Source organism: Pangasianodon hypophthalmus, chromosome 15 (genome assembly GCF_027358585.1).
Source record: "Pangasianodon hypophthalmus isolate fPanHyp1 chromosome 15, fPanHyp1.pri, whole genome shotgun sequence".
Classification (NCBI taxonomy): domain Eukaryota; kingdom Metazoa; phylum Chordata; class Actinopteri; order Siluriformes; family Pangasiidae; genus Pangasianodon; species Pangasianodon hypophthalmus.
In genome coordinates, this window is record NC_069724.1 from 11,298,717 (window position 1) to 11,322,826 (window position 24,110).

The following is a 24,110-nucleotide window of genomic DNA, read 5'->3' on the forward strand; positions in this document are numbered from 1 at the left end:
CTCTCTAGTTCTCTCTCTCTTTCAGTCTCTGTTGGTCTCTCTCTATCCCTTTCTCTCTTTCTGTTTATCTTTGTCCCTCTTTATCCTCTCTGTCTCTTTCTCCCTCTGGTTGTATATGTCTCTCTCTCTCCGTCTTTCTCTTTTTTCCTGTGTCTTTCTCACTCTCTCTGTTACTTCTTCTCTCTCTCGATCTCTCTTCCTCTCTCTCTCTGTTCCTCTCTCTGTCTTTCTCACCCTCTCTGTCTCTCGCATTCTCTCTCTCACTCTCTTCCTCTTTCTCTTTCTCTCTCTTCCTCTCTGTCTGTCTTTCTGAGGGTCAGGCAGGACATATTGAACTGCAGACTCTGCCTCTCTGTCACTCTCTCTCTCTCTCTCTCTCTCTCTCTCTGATGGGATCTAAAAGCATTAATGGCTGAAAATAGCCCCACTCTCATTCTGTGCATGTGGACAAATCTATCCTCGCTCTCATTTTTGTTTCCTGATTTTCTCTCCCTTGCCCTTGTGCTCTGTAAATCCTGACATTTTTATAGTAATCATTAAATTGACAGTTTTATTTTTGCAGAGTCATTCTCTCTCTCTCTCTCTCTCTCTCTCTCTCTCCCTCTGGAGTTTTAAATCTGTCGACAGGGCTCTGCTCTGCTCTTATACAGAGCTCTGAAACAGCACAGCACTGAGATTTCACATTTTCCTTGCTCACACCTTCTAATATTGCACATTTGGTCCTGTAGTCCTCCGTGTCAGTCTCAGCTTTCTCCGTGTAGAGAAAAGTTGAAGCAGCACAAAATCTGAGTGCATTTCAGTGTTTAGCTAAGCTACTTATGTTGCTTACAAAGCTATTAGATAGAAACCACTTCTGAACAATCATCTTAAAAATATTTCTGTGACTGTTGGCTGTTTAGCTAGCTATGTTATATGGCCAAAGGTTTGTAGACATCTGACCAATTATAACCATATGTGCTTGTTGAACATCCCATTCCAGATTTAGCGCCCCCTTTGTGGTTATAATAACCTCCACTCTTCTAGGAAGGCTTTCCACTAGATTCTGGAGCATGGCTGTGGAGATGTGTGTCCATTCAGCCACAAGAGCATTAGTGAGGTCAGGCAGTGATGTTGGGTGAGGATGTTGGGGGTGCAGTCAGCTTTCCAGTTCATCCCAAAGGTGTTCAGTGGGGTTGAGGTCAGGGCTCTGTGCAGGCCACTCAAGTTCTTCCACTTCAACCTCAGACCATGTCTTCATGGACCTCACTTTGTGAACATTGTCATGCTGGAACTTGTTTGGGCCTCTTCGTTCCAGTGAAGGGAAATCTTAATGCTACAGCATACGAAGACATTCTATACAATTGTGTGCTTCAAACTTTGTGACAACAGTTTGGGGAATGCTCACATATGATTGTGATGGTCAGGTGTTCACAAACTTTTGGCCATATAGTGAACCTATGAGGTTTTGGATTATGGGGAAGTCTGAGCCACCTGAAATAAAATAAAATTTGAGCTTAGGAGTGGCCAAAAAATGATAAGTAATTGAGAATTCTCTTCTCATTAATAACAACGTATTTTTTTCTTAAAATGTTTAAGAAAAATACGAGTGTAATAAAAGAAATGAAACTCCAAAATCTCATTTCTCTGGAGTTGATGGTGCAAGGACGCAGGAAGTGGGGATGCTGAGGGTGCTGCAGCAACCCTAATTTTCAGGATTCCTGAAAATTTCCAGGATTTCCCAGTCCCGACTAATTTTGGCTCCCCCCAGCTTGGCAAATACTTGCTGTGCGCTCCTGAAGTGACTGCTTGTCTAGTGTGCAGTGTCACGATTTTCTCAGTCTCCAATATTTGCTCCAACGTTTTTAAGCATGTTTGAGAATTTGTCTGACTTCATGTGCAGTAGATTCCTAAACTCAGTTAATCATCTATATATTTGTGTGGGACATTGAGGATAAAACATAAGCACAATATTAAGGCTTCTATAAGAAATTATTTTGCATGTCATACTCAAATGTTTATTAGGAACGGCAAAGTAATACAAACAGTTCTACCTGACTATTTCAAAACAGAAATGCGACATAGCACAAAAAGCCTCAAGAACCATTTAGTTCTGCCCACATAGATTTTTTTTGCTAATTTGCAAAATATGCAAAATATTGTTTTGTGAACTACTCCTAGATTTTTTGACCTATCTTCACAAACTCTGTGTTAATCTCTAACTATTGATCAACTATTGTGAACTTCAATAATTATCAAAACATGTTGAGTTTTGTAAACATTATGGCTGCCAATCATTTCTAAGGATGTGGAGATTTACTCACGTAGCTGTAATTCATGATTGGTAATGTGGATTTGAACCAAACTTGCAAGACATGTTCAGTACAAGGTTCTGAGGACGACTGCAAATATTGGGAGTGTGGTCATCAATAGGGATGGAGTTAAGTTCAAATACCTGCTTCTCAGGAACCAAAAGTCCTGGGAAAATTGTGCTGAAATTTGGTGTGCTGCATCATTCTGCTAATCTGTAACTGGATTTGTAATCATCACAGGATTACTTCAAAAACATGGCCACCTTCATCTAATCAGATTTCAGCAGTCATTTCACACAACTAGCATTGAGCTATTGTCACAAAACTTGATAAGTATGTTCATCTAAGGTTCTGTGTAACTTGCCAAGAATGGAGCCATTGGGGGCGCTATTGCCAAGAGTGTTTGGACTCTGCAGAGTGAGATCAGTCATATGTGCATTTCTATATGGAAAGGCAAAGCATTTCAAAATATATTTTAGCATATATGCACATATTTGAATTTGGCCCATTTTTAAAGATTATATTATAATATAAAATCGACTCCAAAAGTCCGAGACCTCTAGTGAAAATGCTTCTGTTTTGCATTCATTTCTAATTTGATACAACAATTTAAATTAAAATTATATTAATGACAACTACTTGAGTGAAAAGCAGAATTTACATGAACATCTGAGTTTCTTAGCATTTGATATGTCCCCTTTTTGCTTTAATGACAGTGTGCACTCGAGCTGGCATAAGTCTGGCAAAACCTTATAATCCATTTTAGATCAAATCCATCAGAGTGATATTGAACATTTATTTCCTTTGCTTTAAATATTTAAAAATTCTAAATTCTTCTGTTTATTTCTGATTTTAATTAAAAAAAAATCCCAGATTTTCAGTGTGGTGTCAGATTTTGGTCCCCGCTGTAAATAATGTATTTGGTGATTGTGAATATCCTTCATAGTAAAATATACGTCAATATACATGTATTAAATGAATGGCAATATATTGACAATAACGAGCAAATAAATTATTTATACTGCAAAATAGTATTACATATAGTCAACAAGTATTTTTTCTCCAGAAGAAAATGGACCAATTTCAAATATTAGCATATATTCTGAAAAGTATATTTTGAAATATTTTGCTTCTTAAATGTGTGCACATGCAAGCAATGGGAGCTACTTTCTACACACCTGCACTGACAGTTATCCATTATTGTGGTTCTGTAGCTGTTTAAAAGAACATGTGCACATTCACTTTTCCTGTCTGTAATGTTGCTTGCTGTTTTTACTGTAATCTGAGTGAAAGAATCGCATTTCCACTGAGCTTGTGTGGTGATACTCAACAAACATTGCAACCCGAGACCCCTGGTATACCTGCATACAGACGAGCCAGGCTTCTAATCGGATTTTTAGGGAGCCAAAACTTTATTCCTATTTCACTGTTGCAGTGCATTGCTATGTGAACCTATCTGGAGTTTTACAGCTTTTTTTCTTGGGTTGCAGGTATGATTTGGAGGAAGGAGATGAGAGCAGAGGCTGTTTATGGCATCCTGATGTCCTCAATACATCTGTGTTCTCCAGACTACACTACTTTCCATCTGTCTGCTGACTGTAGCACTGAGAGGAAATGTCTTTTTCTGATTGGATTACGAGATGTCTCTGGGTAATCCCTCTCAGTCTAAAGGCAGATACTGCAACATTTTCATACCTGATTATATTCTATCAATATGCACAAAGCTTTAAGTGCTGAGATGACACTGTGCTGCTGCAGACCCTTTAATGCCTGTGTGTGTGTATGTGTGTGTGTGTGTGTGTGTGTGTGGGGACATGTTTTTATATCTTGGTCGGGACAAATTGTCCCTGCAAGGATAGGAATATGATAGTTTTGACCTTGTGGGTGTCTTTTGACCATTTAGCTGGTCCCCACAAAGAAAACAGTTCTTTTTCCCCCAAAAACTGAAAGAGCAAAAGTTATTGAGGTTAATGTTAGAGTTAGAGGTAGGCGTAAGCAGAGCATTATATAGCTGCATTATTACTATTATGTCAGTGGAAGGTCCTCACAAGGATAGTAAGACAAACCTGAGCATGTGTGCTGCTCAGTCATTATTTATCTGGACTATGATGCGGGCGGGTGCAACAATACACCCAGGAGAGAGATGGGAGATTTTTTTTCACGCATTCAGATTGCCGATATGGAATGTGGAATCTAATCAGCGGCTGTTATGTAACTCTGCCACACGCACATACTGGCTCTGATATATGAGTGTGATTACCTGTAGGGCACAGAAAGGCTTGTATCATTAAACAACGCCCTTTTCAAGCTTGCCAGAAAAAGAATAGAAAGAAAACAACAAATAATAGGTTGCTTTCACTCATATTATCCTGTTTGTGAAATACAGCTTAGAGCAATTGATGTTTTTGGATTGTTTGATGTTTGGTTTGGTTTTATTTCAGACTTCAGATTTCAGAATCTAAGAAACCTTAATTATAATATGAACCATTAAAGAATTTTTTTCTTCTAAATAGTGTACCAACTACCAGGTTTCTGGGTATTAAAAACAAAAATAATGAGTAATAATTTATAGGTATTTTAATTATTTTAGTACCCTGCACACCATTTATTTCATAATAACACACACACACACACACAATAAATCACATTAAGAAAAACAAAATAAATCACTAATAAATTTCCTTAAATCTAGGGGAATTATTTAGAATCATGAAAAGTATACTTAACAAAATCTCAGGAACTAAGAATATGGCAAGTTAGAATCTGGATTTTAAAAGAGTTATTGAGCTAGCATTCCTAATGCTATCTGGAACACTATTCCAGTGTTTAGGAGTGATGTAAGAAAAACATCTTTAAAAAAAATCATATTTCTGCAGCATTTCATCTCTGTCCTTTGGGTGAACTGATTTACTAGCACAAATGAATAAAATGTTTCCCCCTGTCTACACACTCTTGTCTCTCTGAATGCTAAAGAGTCACTTTAATGGGTTGCTCAAAAGACTCGTCTCCGTGAAATGAATTATAATGTTCATCACTGGTATGATTAACTAATCACTAAATTGGTGATCGGAGATACATCCAAAAAACATCTTAAGAAAAACTAAATCTTGATGAGCTAAACCTTGATAAACTGGTTCTTGTTGGGAAACTTTCCACATTGTTTAGAGTGAATCAATCTAATCATTTGATGGCTAACATTTCTATCATCTAAACTAAATTGTTCAAAAGAATCAATTCAGTTAAGCGAATCATAATGCCCACTACTAGTGTGTGTGTGTGTGTGTGTGTGTGTGTGTGTGAGCCTAGTTACATAATGTGTAGGCTATGCGTCAGCTTTCACCTGCAGAAACAGTCTAAGTTTGTGTGAGTGTGTGTATGTGTGCATAAGCTCAGATGGTTTAATGTGATTAGATGCAGAACCATTAGAGGAGAAACATATGTAAGTTGTCAGCAGGATGTGCCATGGCACAGTGTCTTCAGCTTCACCTATCTCAACTTCACCACTCTGAGCACTCGCTGTTCCTCTCAAGTTTATCACTGTGCTGTGAGCTGCGAGTTCTCGCTTTGGGTGACTAGAGGATGTACTGTAAGAATGTAAGCTGTCCTAAAATTAGGGGTGGAAAATTTTTAGAGGAAATAAAGACCTAAAGGCTCTTGGAACATAGGACACTGGAATCATGGGGCACTAAGAACATAGGACACAGGGAACATATGATGCTGGGATCTTAGGGCACTTGGAACACAGGGGACTAGAGAAATAAGGCACAGGGATCATAGGGTATTGGGAATATAGGATACTAGGATCATAGGACACAAGGAATGTAATGTCCTGTGAAAACGGGAACATAGGGCACTGGGAATATCAGACATTGGGAACATAGAGCACTAGGACCATAGAGACCTTAAAACATATAGGACCCTGGGATAAAGGGGCCCAAGAAATAAAGGCCCTTGGACCCTTATAGATTTTAGGGAAGATAAATCCCTAGGAACGTAATGCTCTTGGAACAGTACCCTTGACACACAGGACTTCATGAACATAGGGCACTGGGACAATAACTTGAATAACTTTTTTGAGCATTAGGTTTAACATTTTTGAACTATGTGAATGTTCATTGTCAATATGTAGCATAGCTGCTTTGGCTGCCTTGACCTCTATAGGGGCGGTCCTTCATACTGCAGTGCAGATGATCATTAAGGCAGAGATGCTAATTTTAGCTGTGTGAGATTTAATAGAATAATCCCAACACAGACTATAAATTATTCCTGAAAAAAGAGGTGGTGGTTTGCAGTCAGACAGGAAGCTGGATTTGATGCCATGATTTTTACTTTTTAAAAAAAAAATTTTTTTTTCACAGTTTATGGTTGGTTAGTTAGCTAGTTTGTGACTATGACTCAGCTGAATATGTCACAACATTTTTGGAAAGATCAAGGCTGCCATCTGTAGACACTCTCCCCTTTTCAGATGCGTGTGTGTGAGTGAGTGTGAGTGTTAGTGAGCTGCAGGGTTTGTTGCTTTTATTACACCCAGGACTCAAGTAGCTGCAGCTCTCCGCTCCGCACCCTGCGTTTCTAGGCCTGGTCGAATGTGCTGCGTCTGCACGCCGGCCTGCTGATCTACGATGGAGGCGTAATTGATAACAGTGCAGGCGGGTTTCTGCACTGCGGAGTGTGTGTGTGTGTGTCTATATTTTTATGGTGCACTGTTACACTGAAGCAGAGATAACGCTGCCCTCTGTTGGGCAGTAAAACCACAAGGGCTGCCCCCTATCCCCTTGCTAAAGTGCTGACTCAATTAGTGCTGATCCAGCGATAGACTCGATTTGGCTTTATTACCATAAATGCACTTAGTTTATCATATTGTGGCTGCGTTTTCCTCATTTAGAGCTGTTATTGTTCAGCTGTGATAGTGGCCAGCTTTAGAAATTAAGGTGACCTTGGAAAGTGTGTGTGTTTGTGTGTGTGTGTGTGTGTGTGTGTGTGTGTGTGTGTGTGGTGGGGGTGGTGCTGGGGGATTGGTCGCACTCAGAATTCATATCCGTGAACTGCATTACTTGAAGGTCTAATGTATTGTTACAATAAATAATGACTTCTCTGTCTTCTGCTTCTTTAGTTTTTCACTCAAGCTACGAGTCTAAACATTGCTTACAATTTACAGAAGCTAATAACTGCTAGTTTAGCATCATAGTTACAAATTGCATATCTAAACCATCAAACATCTAAAAGACTATATGATAACTATATGACCATCAGAATCACTAATAATCTATAGCTCCATCTTTAAAAGTTAAGCCACGCCTCTCATCTGAGTTTGAGTGACACCAAACTATAGTATGTGATATTTCAGTAGTAAGACAACTAATTCCACATTTTTTTTCTGTGGCTTTGTCCTTTTGCTCATGTTTATAGATAACAGAGTGTTATACAACATAAGAAACCACATCAGTAAGTCGTATGAATTGTTATAAGCAGCTGTAGAGAATGCTTTGGTTGGCCAGCAATTTGTCAAGTTCCAGGTTTGTCAATGTTCCTGATTATTGTGTGATTATTCATAAGTGGCCACATCTTTATATTTTCTCTTCTGACCAACTTCTATGTACAAACAGAATAATTTAGTTTATTATTGCAGTAAAACAACTTTCATTATCTAAAGATGATGAAGAACAATGTTCCAACACCCAGTAAAAGCATTGTGATAGGAATAAACTATAGCATGTTTACTACATTTTTTATTTGAAGTAAAATTTCTGACACTTTTTTAAAATAATATTTTCTGTCCAGAAATGTACATTTTGGACATGTATTTCACAAAAACATCAACACTGTTGAAAGTGCAAAAACTATGATATTTATTATTTTTATTTTTAATTTTATTTTTATTTATTGATTTTTTCACTGTTTTTCTTTTCTTTGTGTTTTAATGTGTTTCTTAACTCATAGTTTTCTAACCGTATTAATTACTATGAAGTTTTAAATATGAATTATTAAATAAAGTCTGTGTGCAGAGGCTGACCATACACTCTCCTTCACCATGCTGCAGAGGGACGCTGTGTTTTTCAGGAGCGCCTATTCATCAAGGTCTTAAAGCCATCTCCTTAAGCTCAGCAACCACATGACGAGCACTGCACAGCCTATACACAACACTCAGAGAGGTGAATACAGAAGAGAGACAGAGAGATCAGATCCCCCACAGAGACTTTTTATCCACTGCTGTCTTGCTTATATTCCGTCTTATAACAGTGTAATCATCTATACATGTAGAAAAGGCCATACACAAGTATTTTTCCTCTATCAGCACAAAGAGACTTTAAAAAACATTATTTAAAATGGAAATGTATTGAAAATGTAAAAAATTGCATATTAAAAACTACATTTTGTTATTCTTTTCTCCATTTTTCTTCAGCCAGTCAGGATGCAGCCAGTTTCCGATATTCAAACCAGACAATATACAATATATAATTAATATTAATATTTAATATGAAAACATTATCAGAACATTTAATATCACTGACTGACTCTATTATTACAAATAGCAGACAACAAAAAGGTGCAGAATGGACATGCTAAAATATTTTTGGTCCTAAGGTTTCATTTACCCTCCTTTCCCATGTACAAAATATATTAAAAGGATCTAATAGGTTTAAAAAAAAAATAGAACTAGTGTTTTTTCACAGTGTCCCAAATAATGTTATATATAATAAATAATATATAGTGTAACCTTTAATATTTAACCGGGGCTCAGTCAATTAATTATTAAAGCTCACGCTTCATGCACACAAGCCAGTGTGTCATAAAGAGTTAGAGTAAGAGTGCTCTTTTAATTTGGAGTCACAAAAACAAGGCACAAAAAGAAACTAAATGTGGGAATGTTTTCTCACTGAAACCATGATTTTATTCACAGTCTACAACTTGTGATTAAAACCTCTTTGTTAAGAAGTTTGTCTGTTCAGATTCATGATGCTCTTTATAGTATTTACGAAGGAATGTTTAATTTCAGTATTTTTTAAGGAATCTTTGCTTCAGAATGTCTTTGTAATAATAATAATAACCTATAAGCAAGCACATATTATAATTGGGCAGTTCAGCTGTTCTGCTATTATCATTTCCCCCAAAATAATTTTTTTGTAGCAGCATACAAATCTTAGACCAGTACATGTTTCTTCAGTGTGCGCATTGCTTGAGGTCTCATATATTTAGTCTTTTAATCATCATAAAAACACTGTAAAACACCACCATGCACAGCTCTGATCAAGTACATACAGAAAATAACGTTGCTTTACTCACACTCTCAAAATCTTTTTAAATTTATTCTTATGACCTTAAGCACATAAGGACACTTATTATACAGGCACACATTACATTGATTTCCCCTAGGTGACATTAAGATATTAAAGCAAAAGCTCTGTGGCAGCTCTTCCATAGGGGCATGTGGAGCAGAGCCCATCCATTTATATCAGCCATTCAACAATCTTCATAAAGTCCTCACTCACAAACTCCACTGAAATACTAATTACCTGTTATGAGTGACCAACACGTTTAAAAAATGTTGCTGTTTCACAGATATAAACGGATGTAGATGTAGTGCAATTGTGGAGCAACATATGGAGTTCTCCATTTAGCTCAGTAGATTTATTATTACACCTAATGGTCAGAAATGGAAAATCCAACAAGTTGCACATCAGAAAGATCGATGAGCTAAATTTCTTTACAATGAGGCAAAGTGAATTGGCAGTGTTACGTCAGAAAGGGAATTGTCTTGTCAACTCTGAGCTGCCTATTACAAGGTTACTCTAAAGTTTCACTAGATAGTAGACTCTTGACCTTATTTTTTTTGAGCCTAAGTCATTAGTAGTGTCTTGCCCCATCAAAACTTATTTTCATGAGCTGCTCCTGCTAAAGTGAAATATTAAAGCTCAAGCGTCTCATGATGGACTCCGAGACCACTGATGTAAAGACATTTATTTATTTATTTATTTATTTATTTATTTAATTTTCAAACATCATATTCAAGAGTCCATTGTAAGAGTCCAAGCTTAACAATCAGTTAATACAGACAAATTCAAACAGAAAAAAACAAAGTCACAGCAGGAAACCAGAGTAAACCGGGTTATAGAAAGGTTAATAGACTACACCGAGCTGGAAACAAGAAATAAGGCCGAGAATCGAGAGGACAGAAACAGGACTCAGAGCCACAATGACACACAGGATGTAATAAATGTGGTGTAAATAAAGGTTTAGCATGAATGTTAACAGACTATGGGCGTTTCTTAATCTGCATCCTTGCTAGTTCACCACAGGAAACAATTACAATGAACCATAATTTGTTGTAAATTTATTGTTGAAATATGACTAAAAAGAACAGGGAATAGAGTCAAAATTTCAAAAAATATTTGCTCATTTGGTACAAATAACACCTAATATGGATGACTTTCATCAACAGTGGGTTACAGTAAGCTAAGTTAGTGAGCTAGCAGTAAACATGTATCTATGAATCTATGAATCTATGAATATGCAAATTAGAAATGCCCTCCAGCCATCACTAATAGCCTAATAAGGCTACTGTTAGTTAATTTAGCTAGTTGGTTAGCTAATTGCTAATCAAGCTCACATTAGTGGGGTTTCAATCAAGATATACATCCTCATTTTCACATTTAACGAGTCTATACCTGGCAGAATATAATGTTACCACCATCTCTAAGCTAGCAAACTACCTCACTTACATCCTGTTTCTCGGGGTAAACATTTCTGAGTGCCACATCATCATCATCATCATCATCATTATCATTCTAATCTTGGGCATGATTGGTGCATTAGTTTTGTGAGGTCATATGTAGCCTCGCCCTAGAATCAGTTTTACACAAAAGTATTGAGAAAAAACATTAAACTGTGACTTTTCTTGCACTGCATTTGAGCTTGACTTGCCAACTTGTTAGCCTTCTGCTCCAATAAGTCCCGTTACCTCCAACATACCCAACCCAACTCCACCCTGCTCTCCATGTCTGTCATTGCTTCTCCTTTTTTTCTCTTTTACTCTCATTAATTTGAAGCCAACGCCCAGCTTCTGCAGTGCTGCAGTCTCTCTGTCTTTCCAAAACACTCCCACTCCTCCTCTTGGTCCTGTCGTTGCTTTTCTGCAGTGAAGAAGAGGAGGAGGAAGAGGAGGGGGAGGGGTTAGAGGAAGAGAGCAAGAGCACTTCACTTCACGGGCAGGACTCACTGCAGCAATGCAGCTGCCAACAGACAGACAGACAGACAGACAGATGCAAGGATAGATAGACAGGCTGTTACTCAGCATGGCTTTCACTCTCACAGCTCACACAGGTTGCTTCAGTAAAAGGGATTCAGTAAATCATTCCTCTCTTATTGCACTCAGCCATAACTCCATCACCTGGTAACATACATGAATAACGAGCGTGCTGCTGACTCAGCATCTGCATTACTCACTTTAATAGTCCTCTCATATAAAGCGTCCCTCAGCTGCATGCTCCATCTGTGTGTGTCAGTGTTAAGGAGTGGGCCAGAATGCTAAATGGCATTGGCATTAAGGATAGAGCCATCAGGATTAGAAATGTATGATAAACTTTTTTCACCATAGATGGTTAAATGGATTAAATGGAAGACCAAAGACTAATCCATTAGCTGAAAATACCAAGATGGTGCCAAGCACCAGCAAGAAATTCTGCAGAGCTGCAAAAAAACTGGCTTATTATTTTGTCCTGATATCATTCAAAAGACAAGTATAATGGAGATACACAAGCTCAGCAGGATAATGCACATACCTCATGCAAGTGTGTGCTGTTTTAAAGGATCGATGTGCTTTTGCTACACAGAACATATCCTCATGTAATGTAATGCTTGTTCTTAAAAAAATGCACATTGATCAGCGATCGGTGCTCAAGCTGTCCCAGGGCTTGTTCTTGTGGGGCGCCGTAAGTCATCTGTCAGCACATTTTCCAGACAGCAGCTCAATACTGCAACACAAACACAAACCTTTCGTTAAGATGAGGATGAGCAGGACGAGTTGTGTATCCATGATTACCTGGAGGAGATGTGCACACTTTGGCTGCTGATTTATAAAAAGAAATAGACCAGGATGATGGAGATTGGGGGTGGGGGTGGGGGTGGGGGTGGGGGGGTGTTAGGAAGCAGGAAGTGGTGAGAAACAGGAGACTCTGCTGCGTGCGACTGATTCAGTGAGCCGGCGCTCCTCCATCAGCACTTGATGCAGAGAAAAGCAGAGAGTTCGCACTATTCGTTCTTTCTCTTGACAGGAGAAAAGCTGTGCTACTCAGATCTTAACTCCTCTGGGAGTACTCTGAGAGAATTTCTGAGCCCTCGCCAAATAGCTCTGTTCCCCCCAGAGTGCCCTGACACCCGGATGTTTTCTGCTGCTCTCATCAAAGTCTAATAGTAATCCTACTACATGCCCCTTAAGATCCCTGTATTTGAAGCACTTCAGTTATAAAGAGAAGTTGACACCCACCAACACACACACACACACATGATATATAGTTATATGACTAAAATCAGCTCTGAACATCAAGGGGTTCCAGAGCTTCACAGTTCAAGGTTATTTTGACTTGGCCTAGCACTATCACCAATATATGAAGGTTGTTTAAATTGGTTGAGAGCATAAAACTGCCTATATGACTGATCAGCCACTTCCGTCATATTAGTCACATTAAGTTGAGATGTTAATCCCAGTAGGAGAACATCATCGTGAGCAAAGTGGAAATTAACCGCTTTAAAATGCATCCAGAATATATAAAGACATTATAAAAACAGCTAAAATGCTATAATGTATTGCCCTTCAGGCATTCACTGTCACGTGGCACCCTATAATTAAAGCTCACCCTAAAGCCTAATGATTCCCCTAACATATAGGCCTATGTAATAAATAATTTACTTGAGATTTATACAGGTCTTTACTGAATGTGTACTTTGTTGCCATCTAGTGGCTGAATAGTGTAATTACAAAATATCCCACAGCAAATCATAATCTGTGATAGTTATGAAATGGTTAAACATCTTTCAGACACACACACACACAATGATATATATATATATATATATATATATATATATATATATATATATATATATATCATTATGCCTCTTTAATAAGATTTGGGAAAAAGGGATTCTTCCTACTAGCTGGAAACATGGGATAACTGTCCCAGTGGCAAAACCAGGAAAGGACTACTCAATAGCTTCCAACTATAGGCCCACTGCATTAACTTCTAATCTGTGCAAGATTATGGACAGAATGGATATATTTAGGTTGAGGCATGTGCTGGAAAGTAAAGGCCTTTTTCCTCCACATCAGAGTGGATTCCAGAAAACATGGAATACTATGGATGTAGTGCTATGATTGGAGTCTGATATTAGGAAGCCTCAAGTTAACAAGGAAATATTAGTAGGAATGCTTTTGATGTGGAGAAAGCCTATTATATGTTGTGGAAAGAAGGGCTTTTAATCAATTTGGATAAGATAGGTATTGGAGGGAAAATGTTTAATTGGATTCATTACGTTCTCTTTAGACAGATCTATTCAAGTCAGGGTGGGATCTTCATATTCTAAAATTTGTTACATAGGAAAAAGTACTCCTCAAGATAGTGTGTGTAGTCCTATCCTTTTTAATGAAATGATTAATGATGTTTTCTCCCAGGTTGGTACAGAAGTTGAGAAGTCTCTATTTGTGGATAACGTGGGGCTCTCAGATCTTCTCCCATCCCTGCTCTGCAGGTAGAAATGTGTGAATTGCTTCTTGACATTCGAAGGCTAAAATTATTCTTGGCATACTGGATGCCAATAAAGGGACATAGTGAATCTCATCCAGTTAAAAACATACTGGTGAACCTCTGGGAGCATTAGTCAGCCAATCTTAGAAGTTTTGGATGGATCGCCAAAAAAGAAGCCCAGTCTACAGGACTGTTAAATATAGATATGAGCCCTACTGTGGGTGTGTCATCTCGTTCCCCTTGGTTATTCCCGATGCCTTCAGTGGATCTCCAATTGCAAGTAATAATTAATGAGAAAAATAGAGTAATACCAGAGGAAGTAGTGGTTAAACAGTATCTAGAGAAGAAATATTACTAAATGATTACAATATTTACGGGATGTTTCTGAAGATCCTGAAACTGATCAAGTTGCAGCAGCTGGGTATATTCCACATTTTCACATTAAAATTGCAAAAAGGACAGTAGGAGTATTCTCAATAGAGACGATAGAAAGTTTGTTAGCTATGTGATGGGTGGAGGATACTCGACCTTTGAGCATGGTGATCTGCTCAGTCTCATTTTCTGCATTATCATGCCTATTAAGTGGTTGATCTTCCAGACAAGATATTTTGTATGAAATATTCTTAAGTTTGTTTAGAGTTAAAAACGTAGGTATAAAGATATTCTTTCTTTGGGTTCCAGCACATGTGGGGGTGGATGGAAATGAAGAGGTAGACCATCTGGCACAGCAGGCTCTGAAATTTTCTAATATAAATATCTCATTAAGTACAACAGAAGTTATGGTTTTAATCAGAACTGATATGAAAAAAAAGTGGCAAGAAGTTGGGATGAGGAAGAAAGGGGAAGACAGCTATATCATATTCAAAATCAGGTTGGTAGAGAAAGAAGAAGAGAAAATACAATTGTAGCTAGACTTCACATTGGGCATACAGCTAAATTATTCTCTCTATGAAATAGGGAAACATGAGTCTGGAAATTGCAGTAAGTGAGGATCAGCAGAAACTGATGAGCATGTTCTATTATATTGTGATGCTTTTGAAAGACAAAGGACCTATCTGTTGGAAGAATGGAGAGGAAGGGAATAGGAAATGTATCACTTAATAATCTGCTGCTTAATGGTTTGGAACAATCTAAAATAAATAAAGCATTATTGAGATATCTAAAGAAAGTAGGACTGTTTAATAGGATTTCAAGTTTTTCTGTTTTCATCAGTGTTCCACACTCCAGCCCACTATGACAGGAATGCACCTATCATTGGTAAAATGACAACATTAGACAAATGAGCTAAATGTTTTAACAAAGTAGTGATGGGAATTCCTGCTCTGTTCAGTGAGTCAGATCAATTGGCTCAGCTTATAAATGAGAGTCGACTCCTTTGGCTCCCAAACGCCTCATTGGTATTTTTTCGAAACCAGTCATAATTAGTGATATTATGAGATATTGCTGTTCTTCTTATGGTCGCAAATGTTTTGAAATCTTTCTCTACATTTTAGTAATATAAAATAACATTACTTTGCATTGCAATTTATAAAATATGCAGACAGGCCCTGTCTGTCATGCTGACTCACACACATGTCACTATTCACACTAATGAAAAGCTCAGATGTTGAACAGAAGTAAATACATCACAAAAGAGAGAGAGAGAAAAAAAAGAAAAACAAACTTTAAGGTGGATTTATTAGTCGCAATAATAATTTAAATCAAGGGTCTCCACAAAAAGAGAAAAAAATACATTGTGCGACTGATGTTACACAAATCTAAAAAACAAACAAACAACCAAACAAAAAAAAAAAAAACAGTTACAATCCATTAGAAAAATCTCTAATGGTTTCCATCACATAATGGGACTTCTGGTGAGGGTATACTATTAGTGAATCCATCTGGACCTTCTTTTACTATAAGATTAAAATTCGACCACAGGTTTAGTCACTGGTTCCCAGCCCTGGTCCTGGTGTTCTCTGTCCTCACTTTTTACTGTGTCCTCTGCTCTAACACATCTGATTCAACTACTCAGCTATCCCATGCAATAGAAACCATTAGAGCTTACACATTCCATTAAACTACCATTACAGACAACCAGAAACTCTTTAAAACCTATTAGGAACTATAGACTAGAAATGTCTAATGGTTTCTCATGATTTTTTCAGCAGGGAAGCCAAATCCAAAAACCCCAAAGCACAAATGTAATACACGAACTCTAGGCACTAAGCAAGTTTTTTTTTTTTTTTTTTTTTTTTTTATAGATATAATGAGTTTCCTGTGTTATATATTATTCTCTATTATTATCATCCATTGGCGTCATTTAGTCACATGGTATATAATTGAAATGCCCCTAAAGGCTAATGACACCTCTATCAGATCAGGAATAATGTACCTAAAAGGCTCTACAAGGTTCTTGTTGTTTTGAGTTTGTCATTTGCTGCCATCTAGTGGCAAAATAAGGAAATTACAGAATTTCTCCAGTAAATCCTTTCTTGAAGATGCACAGTTCTACAGCTTTTTTTTTTTAAACATTATTTTTCAATATTTCAAAGTACATATTTCAAACTCAGGAAGCACCTTCAATCCAAGCAGGGATATGTAGAGTTGATTAGGTAAAAACTGATTTGAGTGCAAGACATAGCAGTCCGAAGGTCCCAAATGAGAACGTTTTGTCTGTGTTTTGAAATCATATTTGCAGTATCAATACCCAGTGCATGACATGCATCTCATTTTCAAAGCTCTAAAAAACTAACTACTAGTCTATCACTGACCCCCTTCTTGACCCAGTGCAGTTTGCTTATAGAGCAAATCACTCAGTGGATGACGCAGTCAACCTGAGTCTATACGATGTCCTCTGGACACTCTAGGCTAATGCCGGAGTCTTGTTTGTAGACTTCAGCTCTGCCTTTAATACAGTTGTGCCAGAATGACTCTACAGCAAACTACTGCAACTGAGTGTGGACCCCTCCAACTGTCAGGTGATGGTTGACTGGTTTGTGTGACTGGGATGCTACCAGTCAGAAAGCCTATCCATCAGCACTGGCTCTCCACAAGACTGTGTGCTCTCAGCTCTCCTGTACTTCTTGTACAACAGTGAATGCACATCCAGCAACCCTTTCATCAAACTGATAAATTTTGCAAACTATAATTCACCTCATTAGCAACAATGATGAGTCTGCTTGTAAGAGAGAAGTGGCCCATCCGGGTTCCTGGAGCTCACAAAATGGTGGTTGATTTTCGCAAGAACCCACCTCATCATCACCCCTCTGGAAATCAACAACCATGCAGTCAGTAATGTGGAGTCATTTGTTATTTAGTATTGCTTAATAAAATGAAGTGGCAAATTTATTTATACTAGAGAAAGCAAAACATGCAGATATTTTAGATAATTTTGTTTATTTAATATGTAAATAATTATGAAAAGATTACCAATTCCTGGATCACATAAAAAAAGTGGGACCAAAAATTGACAGGCTGGCATCTCCTTTGTACCTCTTTTAATCTGTTCCTAGTCTGTAAGGCCTGGACTCTAAAGATGAAGCCCTGAACTCTGTAGTAAGCCTTCAGGTCAACACACTCTGTATTCCTCATCCAGCAGGTCCAGGAGAACCAGAGATCCCTCTATGAGGATTTCAAATTCCTAGGAACCAACATCTCCAAAGACCTCAAATGGGAAATAAACTCAACAACCTTAATCAGGAAAGCTCATCAGAAACTGTGGAAACTCAACATCTCTTCTATCTCAGTTTACAGATCCACTATCGAGAGCATTTTATCATCATCGATAACTCTGCGGTTCAGCTCGGCATCCTCCTGTGAATTGTGTGCACTGCAGAAAGGCTGACTGGTCAGCAGCAGCTGTCGATTCAGGAGCCGTATGACTTCAGGGCAAGAAGCAAGCTGAAAAAATCTTCATGGACCGGACACACCTGGGGAATTATCTGTTTCAGATATAAGAACCAGTTCCACATGACATCTTAACCATTTTTTTTCCCAACAGAGATCATTCTTCTCACCAAGCCATCCACAACAAATGATCAGAACTTGCCCTGCCTTCACCAGACTTTGTATTTATTGTGTTATTGCATTACATGTGTTTTGTATTTATTCTTTAGTGTACAGTATTTGTGTCTGCACATTTGTTGTTCTGTATGTCTGTATGTTACACACTGTTGCACATTATATGTTTCTTGCGCTGATCTGCCAAGTTAAATTCCTATATACATGTACATTTGGGGATTATGGCGAATATGATTCTGATTATTACTCTGATCTAACAACATACCGTATGTATAGATGAATATGTCTGCAGGGTGTCAGTGTGAATATATTTCTGGGATGAATCGACTCATTATCATACAGAATGTTTACAGGCTGTCTATAAGAGGCCCAAACAAAGTGTAAAACACATATGTATGACACAATTGTTTTTTCCTCTTCTGTTTTCACTTTGGACTGACTGGACTTGGATGTAGGGAATGTGACGCAAAATAAAAAAAAGACTAAAATCTCCTTTTTGTTTCACATTTTAAATTAATTTTCGTTTACTTTGTCACTTTGTTTGCTCCAGTTCCTTAGCAAAGTGCACTATAATAGCTGTTTGCACAAAAATATTTTACACTAAAGTTCCCATGCACATTTTTTTATGCTCATTTTATAATATACAGTGGGGTCCAAAAGTCTGGGACCACTAGTGAAACTGCTTCTATTTTGCATTCTTTTCTAATTTAATACAATAATTGTAATTTCCGTTACAAATTGTATTATTGACAACAACTTGAGTGAAAAGTAGAATTTTTAAAAAATTTACATGAATTTCAGAGTTTATTAGTATTTAGTACATCCCCTTTTTGCTTAAATGACATTGTGCACTCGAGCTGGCATGGACTCCACAAGTTTGTGCAAAACCTTACGATCTATTTTAGATCAAATCTTTCAGACTTTCTGAACACATGCTTCAATAGAAGAGGTTAGCCATGAGGAAAATGAGCTTTTGTACAAAGCAGTTAACACCGTCAATATAACAAAGTTGCTTAGAGATCTAGAAATAGTGCAGAATCTTGAATATTAAAATATTCAAGATTTTGAACATTTATTTTCTTTGTTTTAGATATTTCAAAATTCTAAAATCTTCTGTTTATTTCCAATTTTAAATAATAAAAAAACAGACAATGTTCATTGTTAAAAGCGCTATACGAATAAAATTGAATTGATTTGAATTAATAATAATAATTATTATTTTGTTAAAAACGTTATGACAGCATTTGACCGCTGAGTGTCGCTGTGGCGTTTACAGCACCCTCACATGCGCGGTCATATGCGCCGAAGAAAACAGAACTGATTTGATTTCCCAGCATGCCTTGCACTTCCTCTTCCCTTCTGCGGCCCGAGAAGGTAAGTGCCCTAAAAATGGCTGTCATCACAAAGTACAAGATTATCCACTCGATATCTTTGTCATCCTAAAGTTTTAGGTTTGAATTTCACATTTGCGTGGTTATTTGGTCTGTCTTTGATAACATTTGTAATTATGAACTTGTATATTGAGTGATTTTTTTGAGAAATTGTCGCAGTGGTCTCTGCGGTGTTTCAGTGCTGCCATATTGGCCATGGTCACAGTTAGCAAAGGAGTAGTGGCATGCGATACGGATTTATAAGTTTTTAATGTCGGTTTGCTTGTTAATACTGATGTTAATGTTAATATTAGGTTAATGATAGTTAAAAACCTGTCCAACATAATGTGTTATTAGGTTTTGAGAGCTTTAAGATAGGCTTTAAGAGCCTCATGCTAACTTGCATATACACACTTGTGTGTAAATTAGCATTAAAACGATGAGCGTGTAGCTGTGGCCCGTGTTTAAACACAATGCCGTGTTAAATATTTTTATTTCACCCTCCAGTCTGTAATCTTTAAACAGGTTGGTGTGTTTATAATTTGTCTGAATGACTTGGTAGATGAGATTTAGCTGTCATGGATCATGGATGAAGTTGTCTTTAAGGTAGTAGGGAAGTTAAAGAAAGAAATGAATACACTGACCTCAGTGTTTGGTCTGCTCATTCAAAACTTACTGTAATGAAGTTCACTTCATTTATTGATTTTTTTTTTTTGTTTTTGTTTACAATTCTGTGAAACATGCCTGTTTCTTTGGCATCCTTTAAAGTGTTACAGGTTGCAGTGATGACCATCTTAGGACACCTTTGGAAATAAACATGAAACAACCTATCAGTCTGAGCAACCTTGTATTTTTTTCTTCTGTAATTAAAATATTCTTAATCCACTAAATTAATGGCTAAAGGATTTCATTTCATTCTGTCCACAGACCTGCAGAAATGGTCCGCTACTCGCTTGACCCCGAGAACCCGACTAAGTGTGAGATTTCTTCTTCTTTTTTTTTTTTTTGTATTTTTCTGCTTAATAAAGTCACTTCATTTTAACCCGGTTATGTTTGTTCCCCCCAACAGCATGCAAGGCGCGGGGCTCCAACCTTCGCGTCCACTTCAAGGTAAAATTTTACTGCAGTTGTGTTTTATAATAGTATTCATGTTGTATTTTGCAGTGTCCGTAAATTAAACAACTGTAGCCTATTGGAACGGTGCCTCCCTGGCTTTTGTTAAACTTCGTGAAAATTGTCACATAGTGTAGAAAGTCACATTTGATTAACAGATTTTGGGATCACGTAAAATGCTAACGTATTTTTATAACATTTATATATTTGCATAGTAAATTTAATAATTACGTGCAAGAAAGTGCAGAAATGATTGCTCCATGCCCCGAGGTGTGCGGGCCATGATGTTTTTTGTGTAAAATGGGCTTTACAGTAATGAAAATGTTGCAGGAAATGCAGTATGTGAACCAAGTGCCTTTAAGTTTGAATATTTGAACCTTTGAAATGGAGTTAAATTTGGGGTCAAACACTGCCCAGAAATGGTTGATCGAGGCCTGACATGTTTTATTTTTATTTTATTCTATCGTTGTGTATGAGCCTACCAGCTGCTGTGATGACTTCTTAGGACACCTTTGGATTAATGATGAAAAGAATCGAACGAATTCTGAGCAGCTGGGTTTCCCTGTGGAATGTACTTTGTGTTAGTTTTCCATTTTGGTTTGACATGTGGTGTCTTTCCTAGAACACGCGTGAGACAGCTCAGGCCATCAAAGGCATGCACATTCGCAAAGCCACCAAGTACCTGAAGGACGTCGTGGTCAAGCACCAGTGTGTTCCCTTCCGCCGTTACAATGGGGGCGTTGGCCGCTGTGCCCAGGTAAGCCGTACTGTTCCCTGCTTTTTCCTCATCTGTAGGGTTATTGTAACCTGTGTACAGTGTATAAACCTATCACATGTAAAACTATATCATTGTCTTCAGTGTATGAAACAACTAGAATTCGCATTAAGGACTCGCCTATTGCAGCGTCATTTACTCTAACTTCTGGTAAAAGTAATTGTGCTGTACAGTGATATCAGCATATCAACTTGTTCAGGTGTGGTCTGAGTTGGGAGAAATAAGCAGGCCTGCTGTAGGGCAAACTCTTTCTGTTGGGAACGCTGAAGCATTGCTCAGTATTTCCACGTTTAGATCTGCTATTAATAGTGGCTACTAATTTTCTTTTCCTGATGTTCTTTGCAGTTATGCATCTGCATAATACGTGACTTTTCATTTAGTTTCCACAGTGTACACTGTATTGAGAACCTCAGTTGAGTACATTTATAAGGTGGCGTTCTAGCACAGTTCTGGACTAGAATGCATTCAGGATGTTTCAGAAAGAGTTAGAGTATTATGAATGAAGGAGTTAAATGAAGTAGTCAATAGCAGATTAACTCCACTGGTTTGCTTTAGGTAGATTTGTATGCATTTTATTAGATAAAACTATGATGGATACATGAAGTTGGTGAACGTGGCCAAGAACTGCCTGTGTAATAGCAGGCGCTTTGACTAACATGGCAGACTTGACTGTTTCCTGTAGCTTATCAGCAAACACAAGATTCTTGATTACTGCTGTATACATGGAAGTGAGTGGAGTCAGTCAGATTGCAGCTTTCATTGTTTATTTATTATTATAATTTTTATTATCTTAAGCCAAATGTAGTCGGGTTGCAATGATGACCATCTTAGGACACCTTTGGAATTCAACATGAAAACAACAATATTAATCTGAGCAACCCGCAGTGTTTTTGGGAAGACAAGTGATCTAAAGTCCAGTCGCAGAGCTGTAAATGCCAGTTTTTACTCCTCTTAGGCCAAGCAGCATGACTGGACTCAGGGACGCTGGCCTAAGAAAAGCGCAGAGTTCCTCCTCCACATGCTGAAGAACGCAGAGAGCAACGCTGAACTGAAGGTACTTGATTACACACAGAGGCATGCCTTAAAGAAATAGTTTTATATACTGGGATGTAACAGCTTACAACTTTGAGGCAAACATAGCTAATCACTTCAATTTATCTTATATTTGTTTCCATCATTGAGTAACTAAATGCAGTTCTACTGTTCTTGAGTAGAGACCAAGGAGAGACATTTGGCCAGGACTAGAAACACTGCAGATCACTGATTGGTCGAACTCAATGATTGTAGAATCTGTGACTGCCTAAGGCCGGTCTCATACCTGTTAGTCCATTCGCATTGGTCTGAATCAGTGAAATTTATTCTTTTGGTTTGTGTGCTGTTTGGCTTGCTTTCACACTGCATATAATTATCTGAACCAGAAAGTCAAAAATGTCATCTGGGTTGTATCTATATGGCCATATACATAAAACTTATTCATGGGCCAGAATGAGACAGAAAAAGTTACCTACCAGGGTTCCATTCAAATCAGTTATACATTTGTGTGAACCACATAAAATCCATCAAGTGAGACTGAATCACAGTTGGCTATATACTCGCTTCATAGACTATCTAGTGCTATACGTGCAGAATACAACACCATAAAGCTTTTTTGTAGAGAATTTCTGTTTCCTAAGAAACGGTCATTTTATGGAGTATTTTGCATCACTATTTCTCACAACCACAAGAGGAGCTCTTCCTTTTTTCATAAGACTGTGACTCTACCAAAATACTTGGTTTTCTGGATGTGGCTTAAGAGCTCTGCCAGGCCGTATGGCACTGTCCAATGGAAAATCATCATCATCATCATCATCATCATCATATAAATAAATGTAACAGGGTTTTTAGGGTGACTATGTAAAGCTGAGTCTTGGCTCTCCTCCCTCAGGGTTTGGATGTGGACTCTCTGGTGATTGAGCATATCCAGGTGAACAAGGCCCCTAAGATGCGCAGGCGTACCTACCGTGCCCACGGTCGCATCAACCCTTACATGAGCTCCCCCTGCCACATTGAGATGATCCTCACCGAGAAAGAGCAGATTGTCCCCAAACCAGAAGAGGAGGTCGCTCAGAAGAAAAAGGTATGTTTTTATGCTTTTCTTTCCCCTTTCCTCTGTTGGGCTGCAATGATGACTTCTTAGGACACCTTTGGATTAATGATGAAAAGAATCTCATATACCTGAGCAGCCTGCTACTCCAGCTTTATGCACGTTACCTTGTCATAAGTGTAACTATAACAACAGTGTAAAGGTGCTGGTTCTGCTGCTGGTGCTCCCTTGTTTGTAACGATGAATTGATTTCTCTTTAACGTTGTTTGTAGGTTTCCCAGAAGAAGCTGAAGAAGCAGAAACTCATGGCTCGGGAGTAAATGTAAATAAATTCCAACATTTGAACTACAGTGGTCTGATGTGTGTTATTGCTGAATTTTGATCACCTATTTTTATATAATTGAGGGTCTTGTACACAGCAACACGTTGTGCAGACTAAATTGAATCTGGTATAAATGTGCCATCTCTCGTAATTGGGCTAAATAATGCAAATAAAGCCCTTACGAAAATGCAGATTCCATGCTTTATGATCCATATGAGAAATCGGGAGATGAGGTGAATCTTGTTTAGGCTCAGATATCAACATTTAAACATGTGGTATAGCTAAAGGTGCAGTAAAGTGTTGAGGATAATTCAGTGTGTAATAACCATGTATATGCTGATCTGTTAGACATTTATTACAATCGGACAACATGGCATCAATTAATAGATGACTCACTCTGACACTTGGTGATAATC

The 24,110-nt window shown here is 37.9% G+C and overlaps 1 protein-coding gene and 4 non-coding genes across 5 annotated transcripts; all 5 read left to right on the forward strand.

Moving 5' to 3' along the window:
• Positions 1-19,351: 19,351 nt before the first annotated feature.
• rpl17 (ribosomal protein L17) lies at positions 19,352-23,722 on the forward strand. The gene is made up of 7 exons (XM_026941368.3): positions 19,352-19,405; positions 20,329-20,378; positions 20,471-20,511; positions 21,137-21,271; positions 22,245-22,343; positions 23,214-23,405; positions 23,645-23,722. Exons 2-7 carry the CDS (start codon positions 20,339-20,341, stop codon positions 23,690-23,692), a joined length of 555 nt encoding a protein of 184 aa, XP_026797169.1. The 5' UTR covers positions 19,352-19,405; positions 20,329-20,338; the 3' UTR covers positions 23,693-23,722.
• Positions 20,179-20,245, forward strand: LOC113543402 (small nucleolar RNA SNORD58). Its single transcript, XR_003404410.1, has one exon. It is a non-coding gene; the product is annotated as a small nucleolar RNA SNORD58 (small nucleolar RNA).
• LOC113543407 (small nucleolar RNA SNORD58) lies at positions 21,000-21,067 on the forward strand. Its single transcript, XR_003404415.1, has one exon. It is a non-coding gene; the product is annotated as a small nucleolar RNA SNORD58 (small nucleolar RNA).
• LOC113543406 (small nucleolar RNA SNORD58) lies at positions 22,100-22,168 on the forward strand. The gene has a single exon (XR_003404414.1). It is a non-coding gene; the product is annotated as a small nucleolar RNA SNORD58 (small nucleolar RNA).
• Positions 23,446-23,512, forward strand: LOC113543408 (small nucleolar RNA SNORD58). The gene has a single exon (XR_003404416.1). It is a non-coding gene; the product is annotated as a small nucleolar RNA SNORD58 (small nucleolar RNA).
• Positions 23,723-24,110: the final 388 nt, after the last annotated feature.

Bases quoted from the DNA above. Each gene is read 5' to 3' on its own strand.
- rpl17 (XM_026941368.3), top strand. From the start codon at position 20,339: ATGGTCCGCTACTCGCTTGACCCCGAGAACCCGACTAAGT. The intron at 20,379-20,470 runs GTGAGATTTCTT...TCCCCCCAACAG, and splicing joins CCCCGAGAACCCGACTAAGT to CATGCAAGGCGCGGGGCTCC. The intron at 22,344-23,213 runs GTACTTGATTAC...CTCCTCCCTCAG, and splicing joins AGAGCAACGCTGAACTGAAG to GGTTTGGATGTGGACTCTCT.